General features: G+C 48.5%; 1 protein-coding gene across 2 annotated transcripts in view; it reads right to left on the reverse strand.

The window, feature by feature from the left end:
- Window positions 1-21,345, reverse strand: part of LOC147446820 (ARP protein (REF)) — a 192,470-nt gene that overhangs the window by 34,084 nt on the left and 137,041 nt on the right. For both annotated transcript variants that reach the window (XM_086522788.1, XM_086522787.1), the window contains exon 14: window positions 4,164-4,283. In XM_086522788.1, the coding sequence (XP_086378914.1) occupies window positions 4,164-4,283 (120 nt within the window). The remainder of the gene's footprint in view (window positions 1-4,163; window positions 4,284-21,345) is intronic.

Below are 21,345 nucleotides of genomic sequence, written 5' to 3' on the forward strand. Positions count from 1 at the left end.
CCCCCTCACACCTCCTCGCCCTTAGTCCCCCCCCTCACACACTCTCGCCCCTACCCACCCCCTCTCTTACCCTCGCCCCTACCCACCCCCTACTTGCCCCTACCCTACCCACCCCCTCTCTTACCCTCGCCCCTACCACTTCCCCCTTGCCCCTACCCACCCCCTCCCTTGCCCTCGCCCCTACCCACCCCCTTCCACCACTCACCCCTATCTAGCCCTCCCCACCCCTCTCAGCCTCAGCAAGTTTTTCCCGCACCCCGCATGATAACTGGCACTCAAGCATTCACTTGGTTGTCATCCTGTTGCTGTGAAGGCTTTTCCGTTCTGCCATCATGATGGAGCTTAACCCTATTCGCGGTGTTACTCGGGCTTATGGTCATCCCTCTTTTCGCGAAGAGTGTTGTTGAAAAAAGTGTGGCAAGGTTCATCTGCAACTGCAAGCATGGACCAAGTCATTTCCCTATCACTATGGTTAGGGAAGATAAAGATGCGCTGGAATCAAACTGAGCTTATCTCTTTGCTGTAGAGCCTCATTCTTTTGCCAGTTGGGATTCTTGGGCTATGAAATCAATCATACTGGGTTCCTGGCTATTCAAAGGCTTAAGGCGTTTGCAAGCAGTGCAATGTTTTTAACTCCACTTTTTGAGGCATGTAAGGTCATGGTTGGGCCTAGCACCTACTTCACGAAAGATATATGGATGCAATACCTAGTGGGTTTTTTTTATAGTTTTTCAGTATTTCTCTCACCGGAACGGTGAGTGGTCTTGTGGTGGGCAACCTGTAGCAGGCTACAGTGTCACTTTCACAAGACACATAGTTAGTACAGTTGGTCTAGGCTGGTTCACAATGGACGACTCTTTGGGCTGGGCAGTGACACGTGGCAGCAGAGATACGGATTGGTCTAGTGGACATCGTGGCCAGGTCACCACATGGCTGGCACTTATGAGCCGTTGGTGGCTCTTTATGGTGGTACATGTGAGTAGTAGCTGTTGGGTCAGGATCATCATCTCCTTTTTACATCTGGTCCAGCATCGTCATTGAGAGCATCGAGTCTATACACAGAGCACTTATTCACCATCCCGGCACATCTGAGCCTCGACACCCGATTGTATCTGAGAGTCTGGGCTGGAGCTGAGTGCGCTGCCACGCCAGAGTCTGTATCAGTTCTTTGAGATAGTCGAGTCATTTGTTTTGGTCTACTGTTGCTGTTGTGTCTCTGTGAGTTCAGTTGTTGTTATTGTTTCCTGTTTTCAGTCTGTTTTGAGTGAGATCGTCACGCACATTGCACTGATGAGCACCCACTGTAGAGAGCACGACACACTATCTGCGCTACACCATGGTCCGGGTGTTCTCCCTTTAGAGGGAGATATGGAGCCAGTTTTGTTGCACAGATTACTCCCTTCCATGTGTAGCGTACAAGATTGATAGTCTATTTGGTCTAAAGCACCTTGTTCGTCTTTTGCAGAGCTTGGGTGCAGGGTCTCTTGATCTTGCCATATTAGCTGTAGTATCAGCATTGATTTGTTTTCCTTTTAGTTGAATGTATGTTCCCGATTCACTTGGAGAGTGGGGTGATATCCTCTCAGGGTATGTTCCAGACAGATGAAGATCATTAGCAGTTTTCACTCCGAACTCCAATAAAGATACAATTTGCAGTTCGTCATGATATATCAAGCTTGGTGCATTTCTTTGTTCTTGGTCATCAGACACTTGATTTGTTAGTAGCTTTGGTTGTTTGTGTTCTAAGGACTTCCCGTAGTAGCTTGGAGATTCTTGCATGGAGCACTTAACACTTGAGAAATTGTCACAAACTGCTGATGTGTCAAGCCATTGAAGACCCGATGGGATAGAGCTCCTCAAGCCTAACCCTAGCCAACTTGCAGATCTCGGCCAAGGGGCCTAAACCCTAGCAGTAGCAGAAGAAGAAAAAGTTATTGCCAGCTTACAATTTCTCACCGAGTGGCCCAAGCAATTTAAAAGGAGGCTTAGGATTAAAATCCTAACCCCGAGCTAACTTATGGGACCCCGTTCAATGGGGCCTTAATAAAATAGGATGCTATACACACACACACACACACACAAAACCTTGCATAAAAGATGACGTGGCTACTATATAGACACCCGGTTTTAACGCTGACATGGTGACGTGGCACCAGGATTTTACGTTGGTTGATGATGTGGCAGACTGTTCTGACTTCTGCGAATCACGCTGCTATCTGCTGACATGACACTTCTACGGATTTCTTGAAATTGTGCTGACAGTTTTTGGGAGACCAGATGCTTTTAGAATTATGGCTTTTCATGTACTGCTTTTCATGCGCCTTTAAATATGTCTAGGGCTCACTCTCTGGCATCTTACCGCGTGGAAGATGCACAGGAGTGTCGCCCGAGTTGTGAAGTGTTCAAGCAATAAAAGGAAATATCGAAAGGGGTGCCAAGGTTTGCGGCAAGGGCCCTCTTGGTGGAACTATGCCACTCCATGTCTCGTGTGTCGTGCAACTCTTTTAGTTCATTTGTTTTGAAGTGCTTAAAGTTGGTTCAATTTGTTCTTTTCCGTTGGCACCTGGTGTCCCCCCATTACAGTGGTATCAAAGCTCCAGTCGTGTGCTTTTTTGAAAGCATACTGGTCCTACCAAGAGCAGACAAAGCATCATGGCATTTTGGGATTCTACAGAGTACTTGCAGTTTCTTCTCCACGAGATTTGCAACATACTTTTACTGCATCCTCAATAGAATCTTTCAATGCTGCAAAATTTTCAACAGTTCCTGAACTACATGTTGTCCTCTTTGATGCCCTAGGTGGTACCCCCTCCTCCGGCACTACAAAGTACAAGAGCTTCCAACCGGCAATCTACTCACCCTTCTGTTCTAAGTGGGGGAGTTTTCAGGAACATGGTACAGCCATCTGTTGACCTTGATCCAGTGCAACCACCTCTATCACCGCCGTTGCCACCACCGCTGCCTGGGTACAATGGTTGGAGCCCTTTATGGATTCCCCTACCTTCCACATCCAGCGTTTGTCTTCATGAGACAAGTGCATCTCACACCCTCCAACTGTCTCCCATGGCCGGCTAGGCTACAGCTTATGAAAGAGGTCTTTTCTTATGAATAATATCAAAACAAAGGGAGGTGCGAAACAGTGATCTTATATGGAAGCCACAACATTATGAAAGAAAATGGGATGATAGAGAAGTGTCAGCTGAAAAACGATCAAAATAAAGGTGGTCGAATAATGTGTCTATTAATATGGCCGCACGAAATTGAAAGAACTTGTGGGTTGCATTAAACTTTTTACCCCCTTACCACTCACACTCAAACTGCACTAGCAAAATGAATGTCACACATATGCATCAACCTTAGTTCTCCTTGTTCCTGTAGCAAAATCTCTCATGACAATGTTTAATCTTAAAGCATTCTCTCTCCCTGTGCATATGTGCAATTGGTTCCAATGGACAGAGAATGAATAAAATTTGGTGAGGCTCCTCCACAAAAGCTCAGACTGGTTTCTCCTTGAGCAACATAACGAGCAGTATTTCAAGGGATGTAGATCACTTTGCTTTTGACAAAAGAGACATATCAGTCCATTTGATAAAACGTGCAAAAGCTAAAGAACCATTTCTTATGATATTCAATCAAATGCCTAAAGGTGCAAAAAAATAAAGAACAGAGGGTATACAGATCATCAACAAATTGATGGGAGTTAGTTGCCACCAAGGCCATCTAGGATACGCACTCCTGAATGTTTCTTTCATTTCCTTTTTTCAAACAATGGGATAAATAAATCAAGTCTCTCACTGGAGTAGCTCCTCTCTCCCAATGATAACTCCAATATTCTTTCAGCTTAAAACCAGTGTGCATTTTGGAGCCCCAAATGTGATTGTAACTGTTAGGCTTCTCAAGGTACAATCCTTGCGACACATTTGTAGCTGTCTCTGAGTTTGTAAGTTTCTTAAAAGAGGAAGAGTGTTTTGTTTCCTTTAAGAGTGTCTATTTTTCGATGAGCTTGGTTTCATTTGGGCAATCTTGCTACTGTACCAAGCATGCGCAATGTACCTCAAGTCAAAGATGAAAAATGTTCAATTTTCCATGATGATGAATCTTAAATGTTTACACAGCATGGTTTTGTGTGAACATCTTCCAGTCAGGAAAAGCGATTATTATACCTCTGAAACATTTTCAGTTCTGTAATCTATAACTCTATCAGCTCCAAGCTCCTTGAGCAGAGAGGCTTTTTCTGCACCACCACATGTAGCCACCACTTTGTTTCCAGCCAATTTTGCGAGCTGCCATAAAAAAGAAATTCTGAAGTCCCGCTGATATACTGATTAATGAACTTAAAAGGCAGCTTCGGTATTCATAAGCACTCAGCTTTCAAGAATGTAGACGAGTGCAAAGAAGCATATTTGGCCTAAGTTCATCAGAAGCACCGGGATTTATTTGCATTCCAGTCCAGTTTTTTAAAGGAAATGATAAGACACCGGAATAGTCATGCTGTTTTGGTGTACCATATTGATGCTAGTGAAGAATCACATATCTTCTCCTGACTTGTATTTGTTGTAATAAAAGCATACATGAATAAAAAAGCGTATGGAGCCAAAAAGCAGCGTGGGATACATCATCCAGCAGTTGTGGCTCTTCAGGCCCTGAAGGTTGGGACTCGGTACTTTTGCATTTGACCCATACTTTTGCATCTGCAAGTACTTGTACGTACAATTCCTACCATTTGATCGTTTCTTCATATCTTTGTTTAATAAGATACATATTGTTGAAAGAAGTAAATATCTGTGGTGGTACTCGGGTTCTATTCTGACAGTAACAGGCTCGCTGCTGCTACGCACCCTCCCCCCCCCCCCGCGCCTGCACAGTCACCCGCCCCCTGCCCTTTCCCTCGCGTTGCCCCCTTGCACAGTTGGCTTCGCTGCCCACCTGCACAGTTGCTCGCTGCCCCCCCCTGCACATTCGCCCGCTACCCACCCGCTCCCCCTGCCCGCCCCTTGCTGGTTTTTTGCTGAGCAGCGATTACCCCCCCGTCCCCGCTGGTTTTCTGTACAGTGAACTCCCCCCTTCCCCCCCCCCCGCCCCATTTGTGCAGTTCAGTGGGAAAAATTTGCCCGCAGCCTGCCTGCATTGCCCCCTCACCCACCTTGTGTCTCTGTTGGAGTTGGTTCACAGCGACTCAGACTCACTTCGTTCGCCACGACGCCTTAGACTCCCCTTCGTTCGCCTTTGCAACAGCAGACACAAAATAGCGGCTTTTGCTCCATCTCAGAGGGACTCCACTGAAGCCCCTCGCCCGACACCGCGGAGCCGACCCTTTGACTTGCTCTTTCGCCAGAAGAGCAAGCGAGCTTGATGGCCGAAGTGGAGCGCTTGCAAGCCACTTTGGTTATCTCTAAGATCATTGGCACTCGGCACAGTCGGGGCGAGGTTCGGGATTTACTGCAGGCCCGTCTTCTCTCCGATGTGGGCAAGATCACCGATGTCCAGATCCTCGGGAGAGGGTACTACCAGGTAGAGTTTGAGTTTGCAGATATGATGGCCAAGGTGACTTCGATGAGCCCGCTCGGCATCCGAGCAGCTCGAGCTTGCTTCCGACAATGTGCGCGGGTTCTTGTTCGTGACACACTCCCTCCCCAAGGTGGTACTGCTGCCTCGGGTGAGTGGGGGATGGATCAGACAAATGTGGAATATTCGAGTCTCCCGAACCAGTGTTTCATTTGCAGGCAGATGGGCCATTTGGCAAAGGCATGTCCTCGTAGGAGACCTCGACCCACAGCGCATGCGCAGCCTCCTAAGGCTGAGCAAGCCAAGGAGCCAGATACACAGGACGCACAGGCTGGTACCTTGACAAAGACCAGTGATCAGTCAGCTGACGGTTGGCAGCAGGTGCCTGGCCGCCGTCGAAGGGGCGGGCTCGTGTCACGAGGACGTGGCAACTGCTAACCTTAGTTGTTGGTTTCTTTCCAATGATTTTTGTTTAATTTTTCAGACCCTCTTTTTGAAGTTGCAAATGGTCGGACATTGTATGGCCAATGTGAACGGTAGTTTCACCCGCAGACGGGAAGTTGGTCGGCACTGGAATTCGTAAAGTAAAAGGATGTCTAGGCTCAGTTCAAGATCATGTAGGTCCCCTCGTCGCACTTAGCAAGTTGGTGGATACTAGGAAGTGAACTCAATAAAGGCATAAAGTGAAGGTGGGATCACCAACAGAAAGTATCCGATAGTTGGGCCACATTGCACTTTTTTGGATGCGGTCCCAATGAGGATAGATGGTCAGATGACCAGTGGGAGCCCAACGGAAGCATCTCCTAAAAATTAGGGAACTGCTATTTTGGGCCATGAAATGTGTTCGCGTCATTACCTTCGGTATGACCAGGGGAACATTTTAGTACTCTACTGCAAAGTCAATTGATGCACCAGTTGAGAGATTTTTAAGCAGGAAGCCCAATGCGGGGAAATTGCATGTATGAGTGCCAAGTGGCACTTTTTGGTCAATTTACCAAGTTTGGGAGAAGAGAACTCGTAACTGACTTTCTGGAGCAATTTTGGAGGCTGATAACTGTGATTTTCAACCATTTCTCTCCATTTTTGAGCTTCCCATGACTTTACCTAAGACTAAGGAGCTCATTTTCAGCATTGGAAGGCATCAGATGCGTGTTTAGAGGGCTGTTTTGCTGCGTTTTCAGCGATACGCAGGTTTTGGCAGCCATGGAAATCTTCCCCTTTTTGCATCTATTTATTCACAGATGCATTACACGTCAAGGGCAGAAGAGGAGGCGCTCAATTTATGCTGGGAGGATGCTTCGTTGAGAACCTGTCAACAGGTTAAGAGCTATGGAGTGCTTCCTTTCCCTCTCATGTACAGTGTGGTGCTAGGAGTGATGCCTTGCACATTACACACTGCTCTCTCTCTCTCCCCTACGTACAGTTATGTGATGCCCCACAAGAGGGCTCCTCGTTTGACTGATGTACAGCTGTGTGGGTTCTTGCTTTTGTGCTGAGGCAAGAGTCTCCTTGAGCAGGAACAGGGGTAGCTAGCTGCTACTCCAAAGCACGCACTGGTGAGGGTCATAACCTCACCATACAGGTGCAAAATCAGCGCTGTGTATGCGCTGTAATTTTACTTTTTTTCAGCCATACGGACGCCAGAACCTTTGGGAATCGTGCCCCACTGGCAGAGGATAGTTAGGGGACTGTTTGGGGCTGAAAACAGGGCAAAAACCAGTAAATACAGCGTGCTGAATTTACTGTTTTTGGGCAAGAATCAGAGGGTATACGCCAGTAGAAGCGAGTTCCAGCAGGGGAATTGGTTTCGTGCAAGTTTAGGGGCTGTTATGCTGCCGAAATTTGGCCAAAACAAGCAGTATCTAGTGGGATACAGTCAAAGGATTCCCAGGACTCTTCTTTGTACTTTACCCTCCTAAAGAATATGTGATTAAGTGTTAATTCCCGTTACAGGTCTCCTTTGCGAAGTGCTCTGTGTGTGTGTCTAAAGTAAAGAATTTCGGGTGAAAGCCAACGCCTACTGCCCTATGGGCCGGTTTCAGCTCGCCCCACTGCTCCCCCTGGCCGCCGACCTTCTGCAGCTCAGCATCACTGGGTTCCGACTGGGAACCGTTTTGACCCCCTTCAGCAGGACCCGTCTGAGGAGGTCCCGCCCACTTCAGCTCCTTCCCACCGCCTCATCCTTCCTCAGATGCTGCCGCTCCGCCTCCCCCACCGCCTCCCCCTCCCCCACCTCCACCCTCGCCTCCCGCCCCTCCTCTCTCCCCGATGGGACCCACAGCCTCATCTCCCAACCCCTCCTCCACTCCTACTCAGACGCGGGGTCCTCGACACGCTTCTGCCGCGAGGTTTTCTCTTGGTAGTGCTTTCGCTACGAGCCGCGTGGCTCGAGAGGGACAGCCCCACCTTAGGCCACCTTTCTTGGTGCAAACCTCTCCCTTTGTGTAGCAGGGCTACAGTGTCACTTCACAGGACACGCAATTGGACAGTTAGCTACAGTTGGTCTGGTTCACACTGGACGGACCCTTTGGGCTGGGAGTGACACGTGGCAGGGTACCTACGGTGGTCTAGTGGACATCGTGGCCAGGTCACCACCACCACTCAGTTTGGAGATAGACTTAGCTGGCTGGACATTTATGAGCCGTTGGTGGGTCTTTATGGTTGTACATATGAGTAGTCGTTGGGGGCACTTCTATTAGCTTGTACGTAGTCGTCTAGAGGAGTCTTACACAAAGCACTACTTCACCATCCCTGCACATCTGAGCCTCGACACCCCATTTTGTACCTGTGAGTCCTGGGCTGGAGCTGAGTGTGCTGCCACGCCAGAGTCTATACATGGTTCTTTGAGCTAGTCGAGTCCACATGTTCTGGTCCACCGTTGTGTCTCTGTCGTTATCCATTGTTCCTGTGTTTCATTCTGTTTGAAAGAGTTTCCATTTGTTTGAGTGAGATTGTCACGCACATTGCACTGAGGGGCACCCACACTGTTGAGAGCACGACACATTATCCGCGCTACAGGTGCTCTCATTTTGGCGATCACGATAGGACCTCAACTTAAGTCTCACTCTGTTGAGTATCTGGTTTCTTCGCTTCGCCTGTGCAGCCTGTTGGTGTGTTCCAGTTTCACCCTTGACAGCTTAATCTCGCTGGTCTAGTCTCTCGCCTTGTTGGTCTGGTCCTCTCTCGCCTTGGTCCACCCAGTACTCGTCCTGGTCTAGTCCTTCTCGTCCCTGGTCTAGTCCTTCCTCGTCCTGGTCCAGCCAGGTGGTCTAGTCACTCGCCCTGGTCTAGTAGAGTCTAGCCCAATGTTCAGCCAAGTGAAGGTTGTCTTGCCCAAGTGAAGGTCTTCTTGCCCAAAGCTCGGTGGGGTTGGCGGTTGCTACATGACACATACAAGGAGGTCATTGGAGCGTCAAAGTGCACTATTGAGTCCTCTGAAGTACTACCACAGAAGGCGTCAACCCTTGGTGCCCAGTAGAAGCATATTAACCCCATCACCCATACCTACTCATACGGCTACCTCCATTCCTTCGACCGATTCTACATCCTCCAGGTCACCTTCTTCGGTAAGGCTCTCCCCCATTTTGCTACAGCAAGCTAGGGAGCAACAGACTTAGGCGCAAGAGGCCATGGAGGAGCTCACAAGTGTTCTGGCAAAGGTGAACATCAAGTTCCCTACCTTTAAAGGTCTCTCCGCAGAAGATGCAGACGACCATGCTCGGAGGTTTGTCTCTCTTTGCAGGGGTCGTGGCCTCAACAGAGAAGACACATACCTGGTGCTCTTCCCGTCCACCTTGGATGGTCTTGCAAATAAATGGTACAATTAGTTTGCTGAAAACCACTTTACTACTTGGACCATGTTAAGACAGCAGTTCTGTGAAGCTTTCCGACCAGGGGATTATCAAGAGAAGATTCTAGATGAGTTGGCCAACCTGTTGCTCCAGCCCAAGGAGACATTTGCAGAGCTCATGACCAGAACAAAGTCCCTGGTCGCCAAGCTGCCTCAGCAACCAGGGGAATTCATGGTGAAGAAGTGGGTAGAGAAGGCTCTGCCTAAGACTTCTGAACAAAAGCTCAGAGAAAATCTCCGTCCTGCAGCCAGTCTGGAGGACTTTGTTGCTACTGCTACTAGAATAGAGGGAGCAAGAAGGCAGTTCACTGACTCTCCTCAATTAGATACTGCCCCTGTACTCGTGGACACTCCATCAGACCCCTTGACTTCTTTAAGAAGGGAACTAGAAGCCCTAAAGTTACAGCGGGCCCTTCACGAAGAGAGATCCTTCTCTCTCAGACAGGAGAAGCCTCCACATCAAGAGGCTTATGATCAACTTAAAAGAGAGTTAGTAGAGCTCAGGTCTCAGCAGGAGACTAAGGCTATGGTATGGTGTAGTTCATGCCGCTCTCCAAGACACCCTCTACAGGACTGTCCCCTTCGCTCTTATTGTCACTTCTGCGAAAAATCGGGTCATGAAGATAAGGATTGCTACTATATAAAGGGATTGCACAAAATACAGCAAAGTCTTGGTCCTACTCTCCAACAGGGGTTAGCACCATCATCCAACATGGTTTCCCACTACGGCCATCCCAACTTCATGCCACCTTTGCTCAATACCCCTGCTATCCAAAGTATGTCAAGTACTTTCCCGACTCAAAGTTTTTATAATGCTAATGCCACCTCAACCCCTCAGAGCTTCTACACTTCAGCCTCCAACTCCATGCAGCAACCATCTCGTCCCCAGTTTCGTCCTTCAAATCGGCCCATACTCTGCTACAGATGCGGAGAATATGGGCATTATCAGAGCAAGTGTCCTTTACCTGAGGGGTCCCCTCCTTGTCGTCATTGCCCTGATTCGAAGGATCACTACAGTAAGGATTGTCCCACGCAAAGGGCATCCACGTCGTCAAGCTCGACTCAGAACCAGCAAGAATTCACCTTCCCAAAGATAAACTTGATTACTATGAACACCGTGCCTCAACCATCACCTGCTACTCATGTGGTTAAGCCACTACAAGTGGAGGAGCCTGCTGGTGTCCTTACTCGGGCACAAAGAGCAGCTCTTGGTCTCAGTCTGCCCACAGGTCCACCTCGCCAGTCCCCACTTCCTCAAGCTGGTCTATTTGACCCAAAGGACGAGTCCTTCAAAATTGCTCAGAGCAAACCAACTTCCCTGTTATCTGACATTGACGGAGCCTTCTTGGAAGTAGTGGCTGACTTGGAACAGATTAAGGTCCCAAAGGGAGCCCAGTTCGAAGGCGCCAAGCCCACAGCAGAAGCCATCTTGAAAAATACTTTTCAGCAGGTGTCACTATACGACATGCTAAGGCTCGACGCAACACTTAGAAGTGACACCCTGTCAGTCATTCAGTCTCTGTACCCGGAGGCTGGGCCTAACGGCGGGCACCTCCCTGTACAGCCCTCAGAGTCTTATTTGATTTCCTATCCATCTACTCCCCTCACCGATTATAAAAGTCCTCGTCTCACTGTATCTATTCTTGGGCACCAGCTATCTGGCGTCATTGTTGATGGTGGATCTGGAATCAATTTGATGCCCGAATTCACTATGATGGCCTTAGGTCTAAAGCCTACCCGACCTGCTCCTTTCACTGTACATTGGCCGATCAAAGAACAGTCTACCCAGTGGGCATAGTCGACAAGGTGCCTCTGAAGGTACAAGATTTCACTTTCAACTTGGATTTTGTGGTAGTTAATCTTCCCCAGGTAGAGGGAGGTTATCCCTTGCTGATGGGTAGGCCATGGTTGCGACATACGAAAGCACTTCACGACTGGGGAAACGACGCTATGTGGATACATACTCTTGGCTCTCCTATGCAACAAATTCGTCTCGAAGGAGGTATGGATCCGATCGTTCCGCATAGCTCTTTGTCAGTAGCGTCCAACCCTGACTTGGAGCAGCCGGTCCCTCCGGATGGGTCCGATGAAGACTTACTGCAGTGGTTAGAAGCTACCTCTTCAATGCCATGCTATGTAGTCTCTCTTCAACCTTTACCAATAGATTCACCCTCTCCCCCTGATCCTACACCTGAAGCTAAACTTGAAGCTACAGCTGAAGCCAGTAATCCCAGTCAGCCAAGTGAGCCAGAACCAAGTGGACCGGTCTCTGGTGTCCATCCTTCAGAGGGTCCCTTGATGGAAACCGTCGGCCTGGGTGAGCCTATAACCCACCATAGTAGGGGGAAAAAGTCTCCCTTGCAAGAGTTGGCCAACACCCCAGCTCCTTCCTTAGCCTCTACTCCATCTGACTCTCCACCCATGCCAGAGCACTTTGAGGTATCTGAGGATTTACCATTTGCAGAGCTTCCATCAGGATGGTTGCAGGAAGAGTATGCTGATTTCAACATTGATCAGACGCCAGCTCATAATGTCCAAAAGCTAACAGAGGCGGCTCGGTCTTCTCTCCCTGACGCAGCCTCGCCCACTGCACGGCCTGACCCAGTCAGAGAGGTCAACCTAGGCGGCGCTGACAACCATCAGCCCATCTTGTTAGCCAGTTGGTTATGGGATCACCCCGCTCTACTCGACCTGGTAATCTCTTTCGTGCGCTCTTTCAAGGATGTGTTTGCCTGGTCTTACCACGATTTGGAAGGAATCCCAGCAGAGCTAGGTGTCCACACAATTCCTCTGGTTGAGGGGGCTAAGCCGGTCAAAATCGAGTTGGAAAAAATGCAAGAAGCAGGTATTATTGTACCAGTAGAGCACTCAGAATGGTTGTCCCCTATGGTTATTGCCCCAAAGAAGCAGTCCAACAAAATTCGAGTTTGCGTCGACTACCGGGCTCTGAATAAGGTCACAATCCCGGATGGATTTCCGACACCTTTCACTGAGAGAGTCCTCGAAGATGTCGCTGGCCATGTACTGTATAGTTTTATGGACGGGTTCAACGGCTACAATCAGTTAGGAATACATCCTGACGACCAAATCAAAACAGCTTTTGTGACTCCCTGGGGTATTTTCATCTACACTAGAATGTCTTTTGGGCTTAAAAATGCACCGCCTTCTTTCAATCGCATAGTATATCTCATCTTTTGTCCTCTGCTTACTGATCACCTTTGCATATTCATGGACGACTTTTCCACCTTCTCGGGTACTCAATGTTCGACCCCAGTTGAAAATCTAAAGGAGCATCTTGCTCAGCTCTCTGCAGCCTTCCTCAGGTGCAGAGAGGCACGTTTGAAGCTCAATCCGAACAAGTGTCATTTTTTGGTCACAGAGGGCACACTATTGGGCCATGTGGTGTCTGTTCAAGGTTTAGCACCTGACCCAGAGAAGATAGTGGCCATCTTGAAGTTACCTCCTCCCATAAATCCCAAAGGTGTTCAGAGCTTTGTGGGCCACACCGGCTATCATCGCAGGTTTATACGTATGTATGCACAGGTGGCTCAACCATTGACCCGGCTCACCAGTGCTGCTGTTCCCTTCCAGTGGTCAACACCTAAGGCCGAAGCATTTGCATACCTCAAAAAACGCCTCACTAAAGCACCTATTCTAGTTGCTCCGGATTGGGCACTACCTTTTCATGTGCATACACATGCCAGTCTGTTGGCTGTGGGTGCTGTGCTGACTCAGCCTACCAAAGAGTTCAACTTGGATCGCCCTGTACATTATGCAAGTTGCTTGCTCACCAAAGCAGAGTGCAACTATAGCACCACAGAGAGGGAAGGTTTGGCTATAGTGTATGCTCTACAAAAATTTCATCACTATGTGCTAGGGGTCCACTTCACAATTATTACTGATCACCATGCCTTGCGCTATCTGCTTAATAAGCCACAAGTCACAGGTCGAGTATGGTGATGGCTCCTCCTATTCCAAGAGTTTGATTTTGAAGTGGTACTCCGTTCTGGTAAGCATCGTGTAATGGCTGACCACCTCTCTCGCATTCACACAGGTGAAGAAGCTACCGGGATTGCGGATGACTTTCCAGATAGCAGTCTTTTTAAAATCGATACAACTCCGAAATGGTACGGCGAGGTCCTACATTTTCTGTCTACTGGGCTGTACCCAAAGAAGGCATCTCCACTGCAAAAGAGGAGATTGCTGTTGAAGTCTAGGCCTTTCACTCTGATTGGGGGCCAGCTCTACAAATCGGGACCAGATGGTGTTCTGAAGCGTTGTGTCTCGCCTCATGAGGTGGAGCATATTCTGGAGGATGCCCACAATGGTCCCACTGGTGGCCATTACCCTGGTCACATCACTGCCCAGAAGATTCTACAGAGTGGTCTATGGTGGCCCTACGTCTTTAAGGATGCAATAGCATATTCTAAGGTTTGTGATGTGTGCCAGCGCTGTGGGCCGAAGCCAAGTAAGCAATCCAACCATCCTCTGTAGGTTTCGATGGCGTGGCTACTTTTTGAGAGATGGGGCTTGGACTTTGTGAGTCCAATATATCCCCCGGCTCAACCAGGTAATCGCAAATATCTGCTAGTGGCTACAGACTATGCAACAAAGTGGGCAGAGGTACTGGCGACAGTAGATTGCACTGGCAATACAGTAGCCAAATTTTTATATGAAAATATTTTATGCAGATTTGGATGTCCCTTAGAGATCACCAATGATAGGGGCAGTCATTTTGTCAATGACATGATCTCAACTTTACTGGCAAATTACAAGATTTTTCATCGCAAGTCATGCTCTTATTACCCTAGAGCCAATGGGCAGGCCGAGAGCACCAACAAGGTTCTGATCGCACTCCTGAAGAAAGCATGTCATCTCCATCCAGCATCGTGGGCTCAGGTTGTGTACGGCACTCTTTGGGCATACCGCACATCTTTCAAAGCAACAACGAATCAAACGCCTTTTCAACTCGCTTTCGGTTTGGAAGCCATAGCTCCATTTGAGTTCAACTCCGGATCCCCTAGGGTGGGCAGTCTGCGTGCAAGTTGGGGCATGGAATCTGCTTCTATATCCCGTCTCACCTTATTGGATGAAAGCCGCCGTTTAGCTTCACATGCTCTGCAAGCGGAGCAACTTCGTCGCAAAGCGTGGCATGATCGCCACCTCAGAAAGCCGAGAATAACGCAAGGCACACTAGTGCTACTCTATCAGGCAAAATATTTGAAAAAAGCAAAGAAGCTGGTTCCAGCCAGGCAAGGGCCCTTCATAGTACAGGAGATTTTGCCACAGGGGGCTGTCCAGTTAGTCACTTTGGAAGGCGTTCCTTTGCCACTGGTAAATGGCTCCAGAATCAAGTGCTATTACTCCTCTGAGTAAAGGGTCTGCAACTATTCCGCCATCTGTAGGTTCTAAGTCCCATCTCTCTCCTCCCCACTATCTTTCCATCAGAACGGGTGTTCTGTTTTACTGTCTCAGTTCTGCTCTCCTCCCCACTAGCTTTCCACCAGAATGGATGTTCTGTTACTGTCTCATGTTACTGTCTCAGTTCTGCTCTCCTCCCCACTAGCTTTCCACCAGAATGGATGTTCTGTTACTGTCTCAGTTTCTGCTATGTCTGTAAGTTTCCGCCTTTCCTCTAAGATATCTTTTCTCCACTAAGTCCTGGTAATTGGGTATTATCGGGAACTTCTCTAGTCCAGTCACTCCTCCTCTAATCAGTCACTCCTCTAATTGTTTCTATCCTCAGTGTTATTTGCGGTTAAGTATTAAGGTCCTTCCAGTTAAGCTTTCAGTCAAGCTTCTCGTCGAAGTGGTTTTGTTCAGTTCGAAAAAGTGGAATCTGCTTAGATGGCGATTGGGACAGTGAACAATATGTAATCAAGGACTTGATGAGACTCCCAATGCAATAATGTCTATGTGAAGAATATGGCAGAGTTTACGTCAAAGAACTTTTGATTCCAATAGCAGCAGAAAACCTTTGGTGCCATTAAAATTTCAGCTCTGCTGCAGGAAGGGGCCATTAGAGTTCTGTCATTTTGTCCTTTTGTGCTCCAACGCTTACTACGTAAACATTATTGCGAACCTTAATCTACTAATACCCTTCTTTATCTGGAGTCAAAAAATTGTCCTCTCTTTGCTCGCACTTTGTACCTGCTCACGCTCACTGCGCCCTTAACCTACCCTACTCTCCCAGCCCCCTCGCCCCTACCTACCCTACTCTCCCAACCCCCTTGCCCCTACCTACCTCCCCTGCCCCTCGCCCCTTCCTACCCTCCCTTGCTGCTCGCCCCTACCTACCCTACTCTCCCAAACCCCTCGCCCCTACCTACCCTCTCACACTCCCCTCGCCCCTACCCTATCCCAACCCCCTCGCCCCTACCTACCCTCCCCCTACTACTCGCCCCTACCTACCTCTCACATACACTCGCCCATATCCACTCTCATCCCCTCGCCCCTATCCAACCAAAGCCCTCGCCCCTATCCACCCTCAACCCCTCGCCCCTACCCTCTCCCTCTTCCCTCGCCCTTATCCAATCTCTACCCTCGCCCCCACCCTCCTCCTTGTGGGATCGCTTTGAAATTGCTTTTCCTGATCGTCAGCTTTGCTTTTTCCATCGCTTATGCAAGTACAGGCTTCTAGCTTCTTGCTTAATCAAGCTTTTTCAGAGTTCGCCTTGCACACTGCAGATTGACACAACCAAGGAGTTTTCTTTACGATGGCTGGTACAAGCAAACAAGCAAGGAAGAAAAGAGCTCTCTCTCCAGAGAGGCCAACTGAGACATCCCAAAGTTCTGCAGAGGAAGAGGATGTGGATACATCCAGCCATGGCCTCACCGATGTAACCTCCACTGATCACAGTGATGAAAACTACATGGAGTCCGACTCAAGCTCTGCTTCCGACTCAGAGTCTTCGAGCAACGAGGAAGAGGAAGAGGAAGAGGATGAAGAAGAAGAAGCTGTAAAGAACCAAAAGAAGAGGAAAGCCATCATGCAGGTATTGAGTCATCAAATTCCTCGGCCTCCTTCTTCCAAGACCAAAACCAAGTTCACACTGAACTTCCATCTGCAGCAGCCTCATCCGTCGCTTCGAGAAGTCTTATCAAAAGACCAGCTACACAAGCTAGGTCTGTCAGCATTAGCAGACACCGAGCTGCCTTCGGATATTCCCATGGATATGGTGCATGCACTCCTCAAGTTTTTTCCCAAAGTCAGAGGACACCCACTGACTGCTACACGAATAGGTAACGCTTTGGGGATGACAACCTTTCTTGCAGTAAAACCAACTACGCGCACCTATTCACAACTTTCGAAAGATGCGACAATCGAGGCATGCAAAGAGCTACTTAGTACGAGTCATGCTGACTATGCAAGGAATAAAAAGCTCTGGGCCATTTTCAAGTATTACTTTTTGGTCAGAGATCCTAAAGTCAGCCAAGGCCAGGGCAAAGGCAAGGGCAAGGCCAGATGTGACGTGCCTACTATATTCTCGCACTGCGAAGGCCTATACTGCCTCATCCACACCATCCCGTGTGGCTTTCATCAAATTTTATTTACCTCTTTACAGTCGCGAGCAAAAAGATTTAGAGCTCAGGTGCAATCTGTGCAATCTAGCTTTCAATGCTTCGCAGCTCCGATGTTGGCCTGGGTCATTAATATACCTGTTAGTCCTATGGATGTGGATGCGACGATGCAGCGTAAAAGCTCTAAGGGAAAAGGGAAAGATATTGAACAAACAATGGATCTATCTGAAAAGCCAAAGAAAAAGAGAGCAAAGGTAGTAAAGGACACAGTAGAATGTTTAGTATCCCTACCAGTTTCGGAAAGCCAACAGCTTCGAGTGAAGCAACCAGTTCGACGTTCCTCGCATACGGTCGCTACTGATTCGATGGTAAGTTCGGGTGGTGCAGATCACACTATGCATGTCACAGTTGTGGCTTCTACAATGTGTGTTCCTCTCTCTACTGCTGCTATTTTTACCCCTACCACCACAGTGACTAGCCCCCACGTCCCAGTGGCAGTTGCTTCTTCTCCTATGCCTAGTCCTGCAGCAACCACTCCTACCATCTCTACTTCGACAAAGAGGCATGTGCCTAGTCCACTGCGAGCAGTGCCACTTGTCACACCAGTCCCACCAGCTGTACCACTCGCCAGCTCTCTTCACCCTGACACTGTTAAAGGACCTTCCACAGGGTCGGACTCTTCATCATTTTTTCGGCTATCAGAGGATATATTGCAGGAGTCTAGGCAATCCATTGCCACCATTGAGCTGGGAGCAGAGCGTTTAGCAGCCACACACCAACGTCACGCAGCTACTTACGCAGCTATGGAGGGAGCTCTGAAGGTTGCTGAGAGCGCCATCGCTGATAGGGATGCCACTATTTTCGCACTCCAGCAGGCCCTGAAGTTAAAGTCTCAAGTGATTAGTGACCTTCAGAATCAACTACAAGGATTTAGAGAATTGCTGTTACAGGAAAATAGGCAAACGCAGCCTACGATGATGGGTATGGGATATGGGTGGACCGGAGCAGGTACACCAGTGCAGCATGCAGCAACGGGTCCTTCTCAGCAGTTTATGGGACTTTACTCACAGACTCCAGTTCCCCAGACTCCAGTTCCCGCTCAGTACTACAATCAACAACAACAACAGCAGTATCCTACTCCTCAGGGGTTTCAATCTTCACCATTGCCTCAGATGCAAATTATGACTTGTTGTGATGGAGTTGCTGGAGCACATCGGCATGGCTGTGTTACCCGACGTCCTCAGTACACTACAGGACATGTGCTACCATCTGCCCAGCAACAGGTGGCTGGTCATTTTTCAGGAAACACACTTACTGACAGGAGAGCTCGCATACAGCAAGGCCCCACAATCGATTTGATGGCTCCACCTCCAGACGCTGATACTTCGGATGTAGCAGTGGCCACCACTCTATCTCTTGGATGACAGATTCAGGAACTCACCATTGTACATACTAGTAGTTTTCTTTCACAGTTTCAGTCTTCCTCTCACCGTCTCAGTCTTCCTCCCAAAGAGACGGTGAGAGGTCTTGTGGCGGGCAACCTGTAGCAGGGCTACAATGTCACTTCACAGGACAAGCAGTTGGACAGTTAGCTATAGTTGGTCTGGTTCACACTGGACGGACCCTTTGGGCTGGGAGTGACATGTGGCAGGGTACCTACGGTGGTCTAGTGGACATCGTGGCCAGGTCACCACCACCACTCAGTTTGGAGATAGACTTAGCTGGCTGGACACTTATGAGCCGTTGGTGGCTCTTTATGGTTGTACATATGAGTAGTCGTTGGGGGTAGTTCTATTAGCTTGTACGTAGTCTTCTAGAGGAGTCTTACACAGAGCACTGCTTCACCATCCCTGCACATCTGAGCCTCGACACCCCATTTTGTACCTGTGAGTCCTGGGCTGGAGCTGAGTGTGCTGCCACGCCAAAGTCTGTACATGGTTCTTTGAGCTAGTCGAGTTCACATGTTCTGGTCCACCGTTGTGTCTCTGTTGTTATCCATTGTTCCTGTGTTTCATTCTGTTTGAGAGAGTTTCCATTTGTTTGAGTGAGATTGCCACGCACATTGCACTGAGGGGCACCCACACTGTTGAGAGCACGACACATTATCCGCGCTACACTTTGCACCAGTTGAAACCGGCCTGTTCAATCCAAAAAGGGCGGTAGACTTTACTTTAAACCTTGATTTAGCTTTCACCCATTATTAGTCGTCTATTTTACTTGTACTTTTAAGACACAACAAAGGGGAGAGGGATACAGGCTGCTGGATTGCACCTGTATGAGTAGACGGACACCAGATTGGCCCCTAACTTAGGCGCCCCTTTCGGTATTTCTTTATTATTCAACAGAGGGAATAAACGTTGTGGTTCCTACAAGCTGCCCCGCACAAACTCGGCTGAATTTCCACTGTTCCAGCCCGATTTCAGCAGCATAACTGTACTAGAACCCTTCACAATCAGTATTCCCACGCATTGGCCGACTTTCCCGACGCATACGGGCACTTTGCAAGACTTGGCGAGAATCTGCAGCACGCTGAATTCTCTGTTTTCAGCCCTGAAAATGCGCCAGATCGCCTGTACAGCGGTCCCCTTGCGTCCCCGAACCTCCTGGGGGTATTATGGTCCGTTTAGGGCCAAAACCCTAAACCTGCAAAAATACACAGCAGGCTGTAATTCACTGTTTCGGGCTCCGTTTCGCGTGCCGGTCGCATCCCTAGCAAGTCCTCGAGCTCCCGCACCTGTAGGGCTACTTGCCCTTTGAATCGGACGAGATTTCTGGCGTGAAACCTCTCCGAATTCACCTGTACCTGCGGGGGGATTAGCCGCTAGCTAATCCAGTACCTGTGCAAGAGGCTCTTGCCTCGGCAATCGCGCATGAACCCACACAACTGTACATTGGTCAAATGAAGAGCCCACTAGAGGGGCATAACATACTGCCAAAGGGGAGAGAGAGGGCAGTGCGTAGCGTGCAGGGCATCACTCCTGGCACCGCACTGTGCATAAGAGGGAAAGCAAGCACTCCATAGCTCTTAACCTGTGACCAAAAATCAGCAAATGAGCCCTTCTTCCCTTCAAATTCAGCGCCAACTCCTTCTTGCATTGGAAACTGCACCAGAATGTGCCACTTGGCACATTTACAAGCATTTTCCCGTTTCGGGGTTGCCGCCTAAAAATATCCCAACCGGTTGCCCAGTTGACTTCATGGCAGAGTAAGAAAATGTTCCCTTTGTCATTCCGGAGGTAATGACGCCAACACATTTTCAGGTCCCAAAATAGCAGTTCCCTAAATTTTAGGAGATGCTGCCATTATATCTTTCTAGGTCATCCGACCCTCTTTGTACACTACGGCCACATCCAAAACTGAAATGTAGCCTCTGTAGCAAAGGATTCCACTTTGGCTAGTCAATGACCCCACTTGGCTAACCATAGTCCTTGTCCAACCTTAGTGCTCTCTTGCCCTCAGGCCTGGACTCCCTCTGGACAGTTCCACACTAGCTATGCAATGCAGGGCAGTTAGATTTCCCGAGGGGTGTTTCCAAAAAGTGAAAGTAAATAGATAATAAGAAAGAAATCAACAAAAAGGATAGATAGTAGTCACACGCTGGTGACATACCCCCCTCTTGAAATCTCAAACGTCCTCGTTTGCATCTATGTCGTACATGCTTACTGTCAACACTGATGTATTCAACACCTGTCAACACATATACGACACATACATGCTCATTGTCAACCCTGGTGTATTCAACACCTCGTCGACTCATGTATTGCTTGCGTGTGAACCCTGTCCCAATGACATAGTGGTAGCTTCGCACTCTGCCATTGCTTTGAGTCACTAACGTTCCAATGACAAAATGGTAGCTGCACATTTTGCCACTGTCTTATAGTACACGTTGGATCCCGTAACACTTTCGAGCATATCCAAACCGACAGTTTAAGAATGCAGTTACACATGTACTCTTTAATAGAAGCAATCACTGTATCCTTGACAAACTGACAAGAAATACTCACTTCTATAGCACCAACCAAACTTTTGGACATTCCATAAGAGCAATTGCCAAACTGACAATCTGTACAGCTCTAACATTCATGTAACAGGTATATGATTTGAGCTCACTTTAAATACCATGTACATCATTTGTCTCAGAAGCCATTGTCAGACTGACAATCCATTTAGCTTTGAAACTCAAGGGGTCAAGGTAGGTTGCAAATCGAAGGCTTCCAGGTAAAGTGATAACACAGTTGGTGACTCTGCAAGTTCACCTTCTTCCATCCACTTAGCATCCATTGGTGGATAGTTTCTGAACTTTACCAAGTAACGCCTAGCAACCTTGCCTTTCACTTTTCTTTCTTTGTGTGCCAAAATCTGTTCAGGGACCAAGATCTCGTCAAGTTCCTCGACTTCCGGCTGATCTTCAGCTGGCATATCTTCTGGCACATCACCCACATAGGGTCTGAGAAGACTCACATGAAACG

Source organism: Adiantum capillus-veneris, chromosome 11, assembly GCF_014529385.1.
Source record: "Adiantum capillus-veneris isolate H3 chromosome 11, ASM1452938v2, whole genome shotgun sequence".
Taxonomy (NCBI): Eukaryota; Viridiplantae; Streptophyta; class Polypodiopsida; order Polypodiales; family Pteridaceae; genus Adiantum; species Adiantum capillus-veneris.